We start from the raw sequence: 16,350 nt of genomic DNA, 5'->3' as shown, positions 1-16,350 counted from the left end.
CTTGTGCCTATTTATGCTTTCCGAAGCCCATAACTTTCTTAGTATTGAATTTCTTGTAGAGGAAAAGATCTATTTATTATCCTAATGGACTAATGTAGTGGTATCCCATTGTTTTAATATTTCTTCACTGAAAGGAAAATCTGTTGTTTCAAGATTTCTTACTGGTGGCTATTCTTTATTTTACCTCTGTCAGTAGATTTTGTTCTATTGAGTTCTAGTGAGGCTCTTTTTTCTTCTTAGATGGACTTCAAAAGAACGTTTTCCATTATAACTGTCTAAAGTTCCTAGATGGAGTTTGAATACTTCTAATAAGAACATAAGACTTTGCTTATCATAGATTTCCCCTGTGCTCTGATATAGAAAAGCAGTTATAAAATTAAGGTACATATATTATGAGTCAGTTGTTTATGTTGGCAAAACTGATGGGACGCAAAGATTTCCAAAACCTCAAGCCAATTTTTTTTTGTATTTCAGGTGCCATTCGAGCACATAATGGTAGTCTTCAGCACCTCACCTGGCTTGGCTTACAGTGGAGTTCATTGCCTGCCTTACCTGCGATTCGAAAATGGCTAAAACAGCTTTTTCATCATTTGCCCCAGGAAACCTCAAGACTTGAAACAAATGCACCTGAATCAATATGTATTTTAGATCTTGAAGTAAGCAGAGATTTTAACAACTTAAACATTATGAGTATTGTTTGATTTTTTTTCTACTTAAATTGATTTTTCTTTAAATAAAAACAGGTATTTCTACTTGGAGTAATATATACCAGCCACTTACAATTAAAGGAGAAGTGTAATTCTCACTACAGCTTCTATCAGCCTCTGTGCTTGCCACTTCCTGTGTGTAAACAGCTTTGCACAGAAAGACAGAAATCTTGGTGGGATGCAGTTTGTAATCTAATCCACAGAAAAGCAATGTAAGTAGTCAAATAAGAATACTCCTTTGACTTATTGCCTAGGGACTTTAATTCTCATGTGAAGTTTTAATTTTTAATTATCATGTGATGATTTACGTACGTGTAAGTGTTGAACTGCATGTTTATAAATCAATTTTATTAAATACAACTTTTTTTAGACCTGGAACCTCAGCAAAATTGCGACTTCTAGTTCAGCATGACATAAACACTCTACGGGGCCAGGAAAAACATGGCCTTCAGCCTGCTCTACTTGTGCACTGGGCAAAGTGCCTTCAGAAAACGGTGAGTTCACTGAAGTGGAAGCAGTTTTTAAGAACATTACTGTCATTTTTTAAAATCACAGATTTTACATTGAAAGCCTTTCAGTTTTAAAAACAGCTTATTCATATTATGTCAGGTGAAACGTATTTCTTAATCTTGCCACAGAGTGGTTAGTCTAGTTAATACATAAGTGCTTAGAACAGTGCCTGGCACAGTAAATGTTCCATAAGTATTAGTCATTGTTATTATTACTTATTTACCTTACGATAAATATTGTCCAGCCTGAAGATTCTTTTACGTGTTTGGTGGCACAAGACTCTGTAGGTAAGGGCATTATCTCTTGCTAAGTAGTTGAGGTCTGTTCTGTGGCAAGATTAGATTAGTTTAGCCCTTTGACCAAACTGTGGCACCTATAAGAGTGGCAGATTTCGGCTGTCTAAAAATAGCAACTTTAAAAAAATAAAGTGGGCTGCCTGATTAGTTAGTGTCATTGAAAGTGTGTAAAAGTTGGTTCTAGAATGATCACTGGTATTAAAGTGGTTAGTTATTCCAGTATTTGGAAAGGTGAGCATATGGCTTTTGAGATTCTATTTTGCCTTGATTTGAAATTTTAACCAGTTGTTCAGACCATCTGTAAATGAATTTTTGGATCTGATCGTTTGTGTCTCTTCTAACTTTGTATTTTTTTAGGGCAGTGGTCTTAATTCTTTTTACGATCAACGAGAATACATAGGCAGAAGTGTTCATTACTGGAAGAAGGTTTTGCCATTGTTGAAGATACTTAAAAAGAAGAGCAGTATCCCTGAACCTATTGACCCTCTGTTTAAACATTTTCATAGTGCAGACATTCAGGTAATGGAGGATCCCTTTGTGAACTAACTGGAAATGTGGATTTCCAATTTATAAACAAAGAAGTGGGAGTATAAACTGCTTCAATTTGTTGCTTGGCTATCTCATGGAAGTCTTGTTTTCTGAGTCCACTAGCTGTCACAAATACAGTATGGCAGAAGAGAGTACTGCGATGCTAATCTCATTAGATCGTGTAAAATCTTTGGGAAATCATTTGGGTTTGATATTCTGGGTAGAGGCAATTTGACTAAAAGTTATCTAATATGTTTAGGCATCTGAAATGGGTGAATATGAAGAGGAAGCACACATAACATGTGCTATATTGGATGCAGTTAATGGAAATATAGACGATGCTGTGGCTGCTTTTGAATCTATTAATAATGTCGTTTCTTATTGGAATCTTGCACTGGTAAGTTGTGTGGTACTTGAATTAAAAGGTTTTTGTTTTAAAACATAATTGTTTCATAAAAGCACTCTGTGTATAGATTTTTCACAGAAAAGCAGAAGACATTGAAAATGATGCACTTTCTTCTGAAGAACAAGAAGAATGCAAAAATTACCTGAGAAAGACCAGAGACTACCTGATAAAGATTTTAGATGACAGTGATTCAGATCTCTCAGTGGTTAAGAAAGTAAGTTGCAGGTTGTTTGTACTTTCTTATTATTTTGATAAGTACTTTTGCCTTGGTTTTATATTTTGGTAATTTCAAAAATGTTTAGTGGTGCTTTATTAATGCGGAAAATGGAGGGTGTTTAAATATTTAATTAGCATTATTTTGCCTTAGGTTTGGGGGGGTGGGGTGTGTGTGTTTTTTTTAAACTTGGGCACTTAAGTTTATACTCTTACAAAAAATGCTTGTTAGGGAATTAGAAAAGGTTTCCAAGGTATGCATTTATTTTTGTTATCTTGGCAATGAAATCAACAAATATTGCCACCTAAGGACTGTTTCTGCACGGACTTCACAGTTAAACATGTCACCGACTACTTGAGAGCGTTTCTCTCATCATGACCATCTGATGTAACTACCTTTTCCCAGCTGTCAGCAGTTTGAGGCTGTTGTGATGGTATTAACCTTAACTACATTCAACCTTCCACCTGTTTTGTTGATTAGTTTGTGTTGCTGCTCTTGGATTAGGATTTATGTTTGGTGCATTCCAACATCTGTGTTTCTCCTCATATTCAAAATCAGTTAGGGTTTCCCTGGTGGCGCAGTGGTTGAGAGTCCGCCTACCAATGCAGGGGACACGGGTTCGTGCCCCGGTCCGGGAAGATCCCACATGCCGCAGAGCAGCTGGGCCCTTGAGCCATGGCTGCTGAGCCTGCGCGTCCGGAGCCTGTGCTCCACAATGGGAGAGGCCACAACAGTGAGAGGCCCGCGTACCGGAAAAAAAAAAAAAAAATCAGTAAACGTCAGTAACTTAATTTTGTTCACGTGGAAAAGCTTCCCCAGTTAACATTGCTCTGCCATTACTGTGGCTAACGAGGGATAGAAACAGCATGGACTTGAGGGTTGGAAGCCTTTGATTACACAGCAGTTTCATGTTTGTTGTTACATAAAGTATAATGTGCTTGTTACATAAAAGTGAAAAACGTAAATTAGTAAGAAAAAAAAATCTGTGTTTATTTTAGAGAGAGTTCTACTTCAGTAATTTTGCAGGCTAAAGCCATTGATTCATGCCTTTTGTTTTTAGTTGCCCGTGCCCCTGGAATCTGTAAAAGAGATGCTTAATTTAGTCATGCAGGAGCTCGATGACTTCAGTGAAGGAGGGCCTCTTTATAGAAATGGTTCTTTGCGAAATGCAGATTCAGAAATAAAACATTCTACACCGTCTCCCACCAAATACTCTCTATCACCAAATAAAAGTTACAAGGTAAGTGGGGAAGAAATGAGTCACTCTACTGTGGAATACATTTCTGTTCTAAATGTTTTAAGTACTTTTTTGTTGTTATTTTTTCAGTATTCTCCCAAAACACCACCTCCATGGGCAGAAGATCAAAATTCTTTATTGAAAATGATCTGCCAACAAGTAGAGGCCATTAAGGTAAATCACTTGATTTCTCTAAACTGTGCCTCTCTTATTCCTAGGCCTTCCTTGTCCACTTTCTCACTTATTTCTAAAACTGTTCAAAATGTTCCTTTGCCATGTGACTGTAGAATCATACTGTGTTTTACGTGCTTTCATCTTGACGCTTAGCATATTTTTTTTTTTTTTTTTTTTTTTTTGCGGTACACGGGCCTCTCACTGTTGTGGCCTCTCCCATTGCGGAGCACAGGCTCCGGAAACGCAGGCTCAGCGGCCATGGCTCACGGGCCCAGCCGCTCCGCGGCATGTGGGATCTTCCCGGACCGGGGCACGAACCCGCGTCCCCTGCATCAGCAGGCAGACTCTCAACCACTGCGCCACCAGGGAAGCACTACACTTAGCATATTTTTGAAACTACTTAAGTGTCTGCGTCCTCCACTAGATACGAATCTTTCAAAGGTAGAGACTCCTCTATCCAAAACATAGCCTTGTTTCTGGCATAGAGGAGGTTCCCAGGTGATTGAATTGAACTAGTGAAATATACTCTTCATACCTTGGTGTGTGAGTTTGTCTCAGACTGACTGTGGTTGTGTATGTTAAGTTTATATCTAGGACTTCACAAGTGGTCTAAACTTCAAAAGGCCTCTTTATCTTTTTAATATTTCATATGAATTTGACTTAATTATGTAAAGAAATAGTTATGTGAACATGATTTTATTTTAACTTTATGGAAATGACCTTAACCATAACACTCAAAGGAGCTTTACTTCTTTGAAGTTGGAAGTACAGGTAAGTTGTTTCACGCTCATTGACAAGAACTAAGTCATTCATATTTCTAAAGTTACAGCAAGGAAGTATTGGTATGTGTGTGACTATTGCAGTGCTGTCAGCAATTTGTGAGACTTAATACTATTTGTATTTTTTGCACTTGTGAATTTGCACAGTTTTTTTGTCTTAATTTTTAAACTTATTTTTGGCTGTGTTGGGTCTTCGTTTCTGCCTGCGGGCTTTCTCTAGTTGTGGCGAGCAGGGGCTACTCTTCGTTGCGGTGCGCGGGCTTCTCATCGCAGTGGCTTCTTTTGTTGCGGAGCACGGGCTCTAGGTGTGTCGGCTTCAGTAGTGGCAGCACTCGGTCTCAGTAGTCGCAGCACACAGGCCCCGGAGTGCACAGGCTTCAGTAGTTGCAGCACATGGGCTCAGTAGTTGCAGTGTGTGAGCTCTAGGGCGCATGGGCTTCAATAATTGTGGCTCAAGGGCTCTAGAGCACAAGCTCAGTAGTTGTGGCACACGGGCCTAGCTGCTCCACGGCATGTGGCATCTCCCTGGACCAGGGATCGAACCCATGTCTCCCGCATCGGCAGGCGGATTCTTAACCACTGTGCCACTAGGGAAGTCCCTGCACAGAGATTTTGTATGTTAATTTTTTATGATCGTGGCTTGTTATGCTATTACATACTTAACCATGTAGGTTTCTGGTACCCAACATTGTATTCTTGGAAGCACTAGTAGTGGAGGACTAGTCCGTGTGCCTAGAAAGCTGAGTTCTAGTACTAACTGCCATTGATGAATGATCTCGGGTCAGGGAGTTCCTTGTCTTTCTGTCTGTTTGGCTTCTCATCTGTAAAGTTGAGTGAGAATTGTTGAAACCGGTTTTCATCATATGTTCTAGTTGTTTGAATTTTTAAAATTATTTTTATAGCTTTAATTGCATATTTAAATCTATGGTCCAGATACCAGTAGTGATCAGTAAAACTTTCCAGTTGATTCCATCAGTTTCTTATTTTTGGATGTGTAGCATCTGGACTAGACACAGTAGATAGACGAACGGGGAAAATTTTAGTTTGAAAATTCAAGATATTTTTCACCTCAAGAGTTACAGTTTTCAGAAAATTTCTTTTCCTAAAACACTTGTTTTTTTGGCCGCACTGTGCGGCTTGTGGGATCTTGGTTTTCCGACCAGGGATTGAACCCCGGGGCCACGGCAGTGAAAGCTCTGAGTCTTAACCACTGGACTGCCAGGGAATTCCCTCTAAAATACTTCTAGGAGAAGAGAGCAGACATTCTGGATTTGTCTCTGACCTCATTTGTTAATTTTACTATTCCTGAAAAGTGTCTGCTTTGTAGGTTCTGGGGTTGGGGAGGGCGTTGTCATTTGGTTGTCTACAAAGTGATGGATCTGATTGCTGACCACTAGCTGTCATTGGAAGGCATTATGTCTGCCGGTTTGGAACTTTGTAAGAATTAAGAGCTAAGAGCGTAAGTAAATTGTCTGGAATGTGTCATTGTATACACATAATATATACAGTACACTATAGGTAATATATTCCGAGCAAGTGTTAGCAGTTTTCCCTTTCCCAGTAGAGCATTTGAGCTTTACCTTGAGAGGTTGGCAGTGTTTGGCACCGCATATGCGGCTGAGTGGGAGGCTAGTCTGGGAGGGAATGTGGGGTGTAGAGCAGTCCAGGTGGACTGAAGAGCAGAGCAGGTGCAGTGAGGCACTGGAAGGGCGTTTGGGGCGATGCTGCTGAGCACTGGCAGTGTCAGAGAAAGAAGTTCATTTCGTAGGTACTTGTTTTTTTGAGCAGGTAAGTGTCTTGGCTATAGCTGAACTTTAGAAAGATTACTTGAAGCCAATGCAGAATGGAAAGGGAGATGAGGCCATTGTTTAGGTTAGAGCTGACTCTAGAATGAATGAATTAGGTAATGGTACTAAGGAGTGAAAGAATGGGAGCAAATAACAAGCTTTGACAAATTAAGGATCATGTTTTAAATCAGCACCTGGTACTCAGATCCTACTGGAGTATAGAATCTCTTAAAAGGCATCATCAAGTATTAAGTTTGCTCTAGCACTGTGTCTGCCGTGATATAATTGCTTAAAATTGTTTCCTCTTCCAACAGAAAGAAATGCAGGAGTTGAAACTAAATAGCGGTAACTCAGGGTCCCCTCATCGTTGGCCTACAGAGAATTATGGACCAGATTCAGTGCCTGATGGATATCAGGGGTCACAGAATTTTCATGGGGCCCCACTAACAGGTGAGTTGGCAACTGGATACTCCCAGGTATTAGTGAAGTCTGTACTTTCTCCTCCTTTGAACAGGTAACTTGTGAAATCACCTTGTCTGTATACATTTATCTATATACATGTTTGTCTATGTCTGCCTATATGTTACTTAAGCTGTATTTGGTATTACCAGGATTTCTATAACTCTAAGCAGAAACAAAACAAGCTTTATCTGACCCTGTTTATATAAAGGCTAAAGGCTTAAAGAACCTTTTAATGCACATCTCAGAGGAGCTGAGACTGAGTTGGAACTATGCCTTATGATTGAAAAAATGTTAACTGACAGCGTTATTCATTAAGAGATGGCTAGTTAAGAACTTAAATGTCTTGGGAATTATTTTTATGACATACTGAGAGGTATGACAGTCCTGGGAAACTTTTTATTTTGAAATACTGTGGTCATATATAGAAGGAAAGCGTGTGGAGCTAGAGCATACTGGAGTTTTAGGTTGTGCTCTCTTAACTTACCTCTCTGAGCCAGTTTGTTTGAAACCTAGAAGTAATACTTTGCATCACATGATTATTGTGAGCATTTGTGTGTGGGTGGTGTGCATTAGGCATTTACTTAGAATATGCATTAAACACCTAATGAACCAAAGGGTACGGACTGTGTCTCCTGTGGTTGTCTGTGTACCAAGGTGCTTGTGTATGTAATTTTATTTAATGACAGTGACCCAGAGTGGTGGGTACCATCATGAATCCACATTTTTTAGATGAGGAAATGGGTTTGGAAGGGTTAGGTAACTTACCCATTATTGTACAGATAGTTATTGGTAGAGCCGGGGTTAGAACTCTAGTGCTATAACTTTAAAGCCACTTGTCCCCAGCCAGCCAGAGTGATGGGGAAAATAGGCTTCTTTCACATAAGACAGATTCCTGAAATGTTGGTAATTAGATTAATTGGTTTTGATTCAGAATGGTGTGGCCTAGTTTCACACATTTGTGTGATGGTCCATAGGGCCATACTTAAGGCAAACTCATGGTCCTCTCATAACAGTGTCCTCCAAGTGCGTGCAAAGTAATAGAAAAATCTTTGTGAAGTCAAACTCACTAAATGTCATATGTAAGTCACAGATAAATACATGAGAAGTCAGAGTTTAAACATTGTTTACCTAAACCGTGTGCACTGTGTAGAGCCTTGACTACAGAAGATAGGCAAGCTGGCTGGCTTTCTCCTTGGCTCTCCGAGTGCTGTGTGGAGTCATCATTTGGCACCTGTGGGTCACAAGTTCTGTTTTCTTCTTCTTTGTACAGGCATAACAGGTCTTCTGGTTGTTACACACACATATAAGCATAACATTCACATTGTCTCATTTTATTCTTGCAGTTACTCTATGAAATGGGTAGAAGCAGCACATCCTCATTTTACAAGTGAGAAAAATGGAGACCCCAAGTGACTATTTGACAAAGTTGCAGGCAGCTTTGTGGCCCTGAGAGGAGAGCTCAGGTCTCCTGATTCCCATTCCTGTGTTCACAGACTGTTTTTCTTAATGAAGGTGCAGATGTGCCAAGATGGTCATTGTCTTTTTAAAAGAAGATGATTAAAAAACAATAAGCTTATAATAAAGAAATATTCAGAAGTACTGACCAGTGTAAAGAAAAGTAAACACTAACCATATCACACAGTTCTGCTAACATTTTGGAGCATTTCCTTCTGGTCCTCTCTCTTTGTATATTAGAGAACTTTATCACGTTGTATGGAGACGAGTAGCCTGTTTTTAAATATTTAAGTTCTGAGCAGTTTTCTACTCAACGTTTTTTTGACAGTACTGTTAATGAATACAAGGTATCCATCATGTGGAAGCTCTGCAGATTTTATTCCCTTATTTTTAAATTTCCAGTTGTTGCTATTGTAAATAATGCTGTGAACACAGTCCTAGGATTTTAGGGTTTTGTAAAATTTCTTGTTTTGGGAAATTGCTTTCCTGAGAAGCTGTGCCGGTTTTACACTCTTACCACCAGTATCTGGTAGTGCCTATCTCTTTGCACTCTTGCCAGGTGTTTGCTATTACCAGTTTATAAAAACCTTGCCTATTTTTAAAAACAAAAATAATACCAGTTTTTAAGTTTTTGTTTTTTTAGTACTAGGCATGCTCAACACTTTATAATCCTTTATATTTCATGAGTTATCTGTTCATTGGGTGCCTTTTTTCTATAGGATGTTTTTAGTACTTTTTTTCACTATCCCTGATAAAGTCACCAGTTAAGTTTCAGACTTTATGATTCTTGGCTTATATCCATCATCTTGTTCTGTGTTCTTTGCCTGTTTTCTCCCCAGAATATGTCATGGTAGCCATCATCAGGCAGCCCGTTAGTTTTCCACGCTCAGGCTTGGGCCTCTGCAGTGGCTCTGTTTCTCTGGTAACTGCATAGAGGACAGACAGCCTGGCTCGCCTTTACTGGTCTTTAGGGCTTTCCACAGTCAGCTGCCCAGCACCTCTTGGGTCACAATTTCTGCTTCCTCTTCTGTGTAAAGGTATAAATGATCTTTAAGTTGTTTTGTTTTCTGTTAAAACTTTCTTAAAACAGATCAAGTAAATGATTGTTGGTTGTTTTTACCATCAGCATGAGTGTCTTCTAGTTGCTGGTTTCCTGATAACACACACACAAAACAGATGGAGCAGATAGTTTGGACACCAGCATGAGTGTCAGTCATGCTGCGCCCTTTTTATTAAGCCAGGGAACACATTTTGTGTTACTTGTGAGATCCTTTGCATGAATTTGTTAGGTGACTTTTGACCTGAACGTTCTCAGCTTGAGTTTAAAACATGCAGCCATGTCATTCTGCAGATTTTCAAGGCTCACTTCAAAAATGTGGCCCTGAGGCCATGACGTGCGTTTTGGTTCCTTAAGTCCTTCCTGTGACTAGTGTATCCCCCGTGTTTCTGACGCGGCACGACTGTGCCTCCCCGTCGTGCCCCTCTTTCTCAGGGCGCGGCCCCACCGCTCGTCTTGGCTCCTTGTGGTGCTTGTTGTGGGGACTCTGCTCTTGCTGACACCCTGCTGCTGCTCTCACTCCTCCTGTGTCACACCTAGCGGTCATTCCTAGTTTGTCATTTGGTAATCTTTATGATGATGTATTTTGATGTATAGAAATTTAAAAAAAACCTATGTAGTTAATCTCTCTTTGATTTCTACTGCTTTTGTATTTATAGTTCTTGCCTAGATAGTCCTAACTGCAGCATAGACTTTTTTTAACAGTGTTTTCTTTCTTTTTTTTTCTTTTCTTTTTTTTTTTTTTTTTTAGTTGCAACTACTGGCCATTCAATGTATTATAGTCAGTCACCAGCATATAATTCCCAGTATCTACTCAGACCAGCATCTAATGTTACTCCCACAAAGGTAACAAAGGAATAATTTATACATTTATAAGTATCTCCTTTTTAACTGTCCAGGCTTCCTACAGAGAAATTCAAGAAGTAGTTCAGCATTAAAACTTAAATGTCCCACCAGATAACAGATATTTTAAATTTCTCTCAGATATAGAAGTATGTTTCTCAGTTAATTTCTATGTTACAATAAATGTGAACATCTAGAATATTTTTAAATTGGGGTGGTGGTGGGTCGTTCGTCTTTCGGTCGTGACAGAAGCAGGACTGTGATGTCCTCACTGGAGTGCTGTGTGTAAGTTGCAGGCCTGGGGCGCTGTGACCAAGTGTCCACGGAGACCGGCATCCAGCAGAGCCGGGCAGAGACACCGGGCTTGGGTGCCTCTAGGCCCTGGCTCTTCAGTTCTTAACTTCTCTATGCATTAGTTGCCTCATATGTAAAATGGGGATAATAATGCCTTAATTCATAGGGTGTTCGAGGATATTAAGATGAGATAATATATGTACAGTGCTTAGAACTGTGCCCAGTTGGCACGTTAACAAACGTTAGTCCTCATTGTCATCATCATCATTGTTAACATCATTGGATACCTTGTTTAGGAGTGAGGAAGGTATTTATTCTATGAATCTGTTGTAGGAGAATTAGGTTTTTAAGGTGCTGTCATTAGTTAAGGCAATTTTCATTATATTCCAAGGAGAACTAGAGCTGTAAGTATCTTTGCAGTAATGTAGAAGTGTCTTCTCTTAAGGATGCACTGTATGCCCTAGTGATGTATTTACCCTGTACTCATGCTTGAGGTTTATGAGAATTGGATTGTATCTAGTTAAGCTATAGTTTTATAGACAACCTACAAAAATGTGCTCTTTATTTTTTTTTCCTAGGGACCAGTTTATGGCATGAATAGGCTTCCACCTCAGCAGCATATCTACGCCTACTCACAGCAGATGCACACACCACCAGTGCAGAGTTCGTCTGCTTGTATGTTCTCTCAAGAGATGTATGGTCCCCCATTGCGTTTTGAGTCTCCTGCAACAGGAATTCTATCACCTAGGGGTGATGATTACTTTAATTACAATGTTCAACAGACAAGCACAAATCCACCTTTACCAGAACCAGGTTATTTTACAAAACCTCCAGTTGCAGCTCATGCTTCAAGATCTGCAGAATCTAAGGGTATGGAATTTGGAAAAACCAATTTTGTCCAGCCTGTGCCAGGTGAAGGCATGGGGCCATCTTTGGCAGCACCTGTGCGTACATCACAGCCAACTCCTTTTAAATTTAATTCAAATTTCAAATCAAATGATGGCGACTTCACATTTTCCTCACCACAGGTTGTGGCACAGCCCCCTTCTACGACTTACACTAATAGTGAAAGCCTTTTAGGTCTCCTGACTTCAGACAAACCATTGCAAGGAGATAGCTACGGTGGAACAAAAGCTGCTCAGACCATTGGACCTCGAAATACATTCAATTTTGGAAGCAAAAATGTGCCTGGAATTTCATTTACTGAAAACATGGGCCCAAATCAGCAAAAGAATTCTGGTTTTCGACGCAGTGATGATATGTTTACTTTCCACGGTCCAGGGAAATCGGTGTTTGGAACGCCTGCTGCAGAGCCGGCCAACAAGAGTCATGATACTGATGGGGGTAGTGCGCACGGGGACGAGGACGACGACGGCCCTCACTTTGAGCCGGTGGTGCCTCTTCCCGATAAGATTGAAGTGAGAACTGGTGAGGAGGACGAGGAAGAGTTCTTCTGCAATCGTGCCAAGTTGTATCGTTTTGATGCGGGATCAAGAGAATGGAAGGAGCGTGGAATTGGCAACGTAAAGATACTAAGGCACAAAACCTCTGGTAAAATCCGCCTACTGATGAGACGTGAGCAAGTGTTGAAAATCTGTGCGAATCACTACATCAGCCCAGACATGGCCCTGGCGCCCAACGCCGGCTCGGACAGGTCCTTTGTGTGGTACGCTCTGGACTATGCAGACGAGTCGCCCAAACCAGAACAGCTTGCTATTAGATTCAAGACACCCGAGGAGGCAGCACTTTTTAAGTGCAAGTTTGAAGAGGCCCAGAGCATGTTAAAAGCCTCAGGAGCAAACAGAGCCACAACTTCCAGTCAGTCTACGAGAACTATAAAAGAACCCACGGGTCATGACAAGGATATTGGCAAATCTGCTGCCGGAAACATGAACTTTGAATTTCAGGTTGCAAAGAAAGAAGGGTCTTGGTGGCATTGTAACAGCTGCTCATTAAAGAATGCCGCAACTGCTGAGAAATGTGTATCCTGCCAAAATCTAAATCCAAGCAGTAAAGAGCTCCTTAGCTCATCATTAGTTGAAACTGTTTCCACTCCTAAATCTGGCTCAGAAAATACTCCAGATAGATTTGCATTGATTACTCCAAAGAAAGAAGGTCACTGGGATTGTAGTATTTGTTTAGTAAGAAATGAACCCACTGTATCTAGATGCATTGCATGTCAGAATACAAAGTCTGCTAACAAAAGTGGATCTTCATTTGTTCAGCAGCCTTCCTTTAAATTTGGCCAGGGAGATCTTCCTAAATCTGCCAGCAGTGATTTCAGATCTGTTTTTTCAATAAAGGAAGGACAGTGGGATTGCAGTGTTTGCTTAGTACAAAATGAAGGAAGTTCTGCAAAATGTATGGCTTGTCAGAATCCAAGAAAACAGAGTTTTCCTGCTTCTGCTGTCCCAGCACCTGCCTCTTTTAAGTTTGGTGCTTCAGAGACAAGCAAGTCTCCAAAGAGTGGATTTGAAGGAGTTTTCGCCAAGAAGGAAGGACAGTGGGATTGCAGTCTGTGCTTAGTGCGAAATGAGGCAAGTGCAGCAGCGTGTGTGGCTTGTCAGAATCCACCCACTTCTGCTGCTCCAGCACCTGCGTCTTCAGAGACAAGCAAGGCTCCAAACAGTGGACTTGAAGGGATGTTCACCAAGAAGGAAGGACAGTGGGATTGCAGCGTTTGTTTGGTACGAAATGAAGGAAGTTCTACAAAATGTGTGGCTTGTCAGAATCCAAGAAAACAGAGTTTACCTGCTTCTGCTGTCCCAGCACCTGCCTCTTTCAAGTTTGGCACCTCAGAGACAAGCAAGGCTCCAAAGAGTGGTCTAGAAGGGTTATTCACCAAGAAGGAAGGACAGTGGGATTGCAGCGTTTGCTTTGTGCGAAATGAGAGTTCTTCCTTAAAATGTGTGGCTTGTGATGTCTCTAAACCAGCCCATAAACCTGTTGCAGAAGAACCTTCAGCTTTCACTTTGGGCTCAACAACTAAGGCAAATGACTCTTCTGGAAGTCAGGTGGGAACAGGATTTAAAAGTAGCTTTTCAGAAAAAGCCTTTAAGTTTGGCAGTGCAGAACAAGGATTTAAATTTGGGCGTGTGGATCAAGAAAATACACCTTCATTTACATTTCAGAGTTCTTCTAATACAGACTCTAAGTCAACAAAAGAAGGATTTAGTTTTTCTGTTCCTGTCTCTGCTGACGGGTTTAAATTTGGCATTCAGGAGCCGGGAAGTCAGGGAAGGAAGAGTGAAAAGCCCTTTGGAGATGACGCTGGATGTCAGGCTCAGGATGCTGGCGGTCAGAAAGACGGGAGTGCTGTGGTTCTTGGTCAAACTGGCAGCACTTTTACCTTTGCAGATCTTGCAAAATCAAATTCAGGAGAAGGGTTTCAGTTTGGCAAAAAAGACCCCAATTTCAAGGGCTTTTCGGGTGCTGGAGAGAAGTTATTCTCCTCACAAAGTAGTAAAATGGCTGATAAAGCCGACACTTGTGCTGACCTTGAGAAAGATGATGACGCCTATAAGACTGAGGACAGTGACGATATCCATTTTGAACCAGTCGTCCAGATGCCTGAGAAAGTGGAGCTTGTCACAGGAGAAGAAGATGAGAAAGTTCTTTACTCACAGCGGGTAAAATTGTTTAGGTTTGATGCTGAGATAAGTCAGTGGAAAGAAAGGGGTTTGGGGAACTTAAAAATTCTCAAAAATGAAGTTAACGGTAAACTGAGAATGCTGATGCGGAGAGAGCAGGTGCTGAAGGTGTGTGCCAACCACTGGATCACCACCACCATGCACCTGAAGCCCCTCTCCGGGTCGGACAGGGCCTGGATGTGGTTGGCTAGTGATTTTTCTGATGGCGATGCCAAACTAGAGCAGCTGGCAGCAAAATTCAAAACACCCGAGCTGGCTGAAGAATTCAAACAGAAATTTGAGGAATGCCAGCGACTTCTGTTAGATATTCCACTGCAGACTCCCCATAAGCTTGTGGATACTGGCAGAGCTGCCAAGCTAATCCAGAGGGCGGAAGAGATGAAGAGCGGATTAAAAGATTTCAAGACGTTTTTGACAAATGATCAAGCAAAAGTCACTGACGAAGAGAGTAAGAGCTCAGGAGCAGGAGCTGCCAGTGCTGCGGCCGTGAGTGGCATGCCAAGTCCTGAGGCCGCCGGGCCCACCCTCGAGTGGGACAGCTATGACCTAAGGGAAGACGCTCTGGACGACAGCGTGAGTAGCAGCTCAGTGCACGCCTCCCCGCTGGCCAGCAGCCCCGTGAGGAAAAATCTCTTCCGCTTCGGTGAGTCAACCACCGGCTTTAACTTCAGTTTTAAATCTGCTTTGAGCCCGTCTAAGTCTCCTGCCAAGTTAAATCAGAGTGGGGCCTCAGTGGGCACGGATGAAGACTCTGATGTCACTCAGGAGGAGGAGAGAGATGGACAGCACTTCGAACCTGTCGTCCCTTTGCCTGATCTAGTCGAGGTGTCCAGTGGTGAGGAAAATGAACAAGTTGTTTTTAGTCACAGAGCCAAACTCTATAGGTATGATAAAGATGCTGGGCAGTGGAAAGAAAGAGGCATTGGCGACATAAAGATTTTACAGAATTATGATAATAAGCAAGTTCGCATAGTGATGAGAAGGGACCAGGTATTAAAGCTTTGTGCCAACCACAGAATAACTCCAGACATGACTTTGCAAAATATGAAAGGGACAGAAAGAGTGTGGGTGTGGACCGCATGTGATTTTGCAGACGGAGAAAGAAAAGTAGAGCATTTAGCTGTCCGTTTTAAACTACAGGATGTTGCAGACTCGTTTAAGAAAATATTTGATGAAGCAAAACTAGCCCAAGAAAAAGATTTTTTGATAACACCTCATGTTTCTCGTTCGACTACTCCCAGAGAGTCACCATGCGGCAAAGTCGCCGTAGCTGTGCTAGAGGAAACCACCAGAGAACGGACGGATTCGGCACAGGGTGATGATGTGGCAGGTGCAACCTCAGAAGTTGGCGGGGTGTCTGGCACACCTGAAACAACAACAAAAGCAGTGGTTTCACCTCCAAAGTTTGTATTTGGTTCTGAGTCTGTTAAAAGCATTTTTAGCAGTGAAAAGTCAAAACCATTTGCATTTGGCAACAGTTCAGCTACCGGGTCTTTGTTTGGATTTAGTTTTAATGCACCTTTGAAAAATAACAGTAGTGAGGCCAGTTCAGCAGCCCAGAGTGGATCTGAAAAAAGAGCGGAGCCTGGTGGTCACCAAGAGTCGCAGAGCTCTGATCTCACACCGTCTTCCGACAGCAAAGTCAAAAACCCCTCTCCTGCTTTTCCAAAGGAGCAGTCCTCAACCAGTCACACATTTAAAACACCAGAAAAGGGTAAGCACTTAGCCTTTAGATTAAGCAGAATTTGTCTCTTTCCTTCCTTCCACCCTCCCTCCCTTCCTTCCTTCTTCTTTCTTTCTTTTTTTCTCTCTTGCCCTCCCTCCCTCTCTCCCTCTCTTCCTCCCTCATTTTTTTTTTTTTTTAACGTTTATCTTGGTGTGGACTCTTTATAGCAGGCTAATGTTTTAGTAAAAGTCGGCTCATAAACACAGTGCTCTGTGAACAGCCAAA

General features: G+C 41.4%; 1 protein-coding gene across 3 annotated transcripts in view; it reads left to right on the top strand.

Moving 5' to 3' along the window:
* RGPD4 (RANBP2 like and GRIP domain containing 4) overlaps positions 1 to 16,350 on the top strand; it is a 51,445-nt gene that overhangs the window by 17,581 nt on the left and 17,514 nt on the right. For 2 of the 3 annotated variants that reach the window (XM_019931305.3, XM_019931306.3), the window contains 11 exons: positions 475 to 656; positions 744 to 919; positions 1,078 to 1,201; positions 1,871 to 2,032; positions 2,301 to 2,438; positions 2,515 to 2,661; positions 3,722 to 3,901; positions 3,989 to 4,072; positions 6,953 to 7,088; positions 10,364 to 10,458; positions 11,328 to 16,113. In XM_019931305.3, coding sequence (XP_019786864.1) covers positions 475 to 656; positions 744 to 919; positions 1,078 to 1,201; positions 1,871 to 2,032; positions 2,301 to 2,438; positions 2,515 to 2,661; positions 3,722 to 3,901; positions 3,989 to 4,072; positions 6,953 to 7,088; positions 10,364 to 10,458; positions 11,328 to 16,113 — 6,210 coding nt within the window. Of the gene's footprint in view, positions 1 to 474; positions 657 to 743; positions 920 to 1,077; positions 1,202 to 1,870; positions 2,033 to 2,300; positions 2,439 to 2,514; positions 2,662 to 3,721; positions 3,902 to 3,988; positions 4,073 to 6,952; positions 7,089 to 10,363; positions 10,459 to 11,327; positions 16,114 to 16,350 lie in introns of those variants that run through there. The other variant, XM_073790924.1, reaches the window with a different exon arrangement.

Source organism: Tursiops truncatus, chromosome 14, assembly GCF_011762595.2.
Source record: "Tursiops truncatus isolate mTurTru1 chromosome 14, mTurTru1.mat.Y, whole genome shotgun sequence".
NCBI lineage: Eukaryota > Metazoa > Chordata > Mammalia > Artiodactyla > Delphinidae > Tursiops > Tursiops truncatus.
This window is presented reverse-complemented; position numbering and strand designations above follow the sequence as displayed.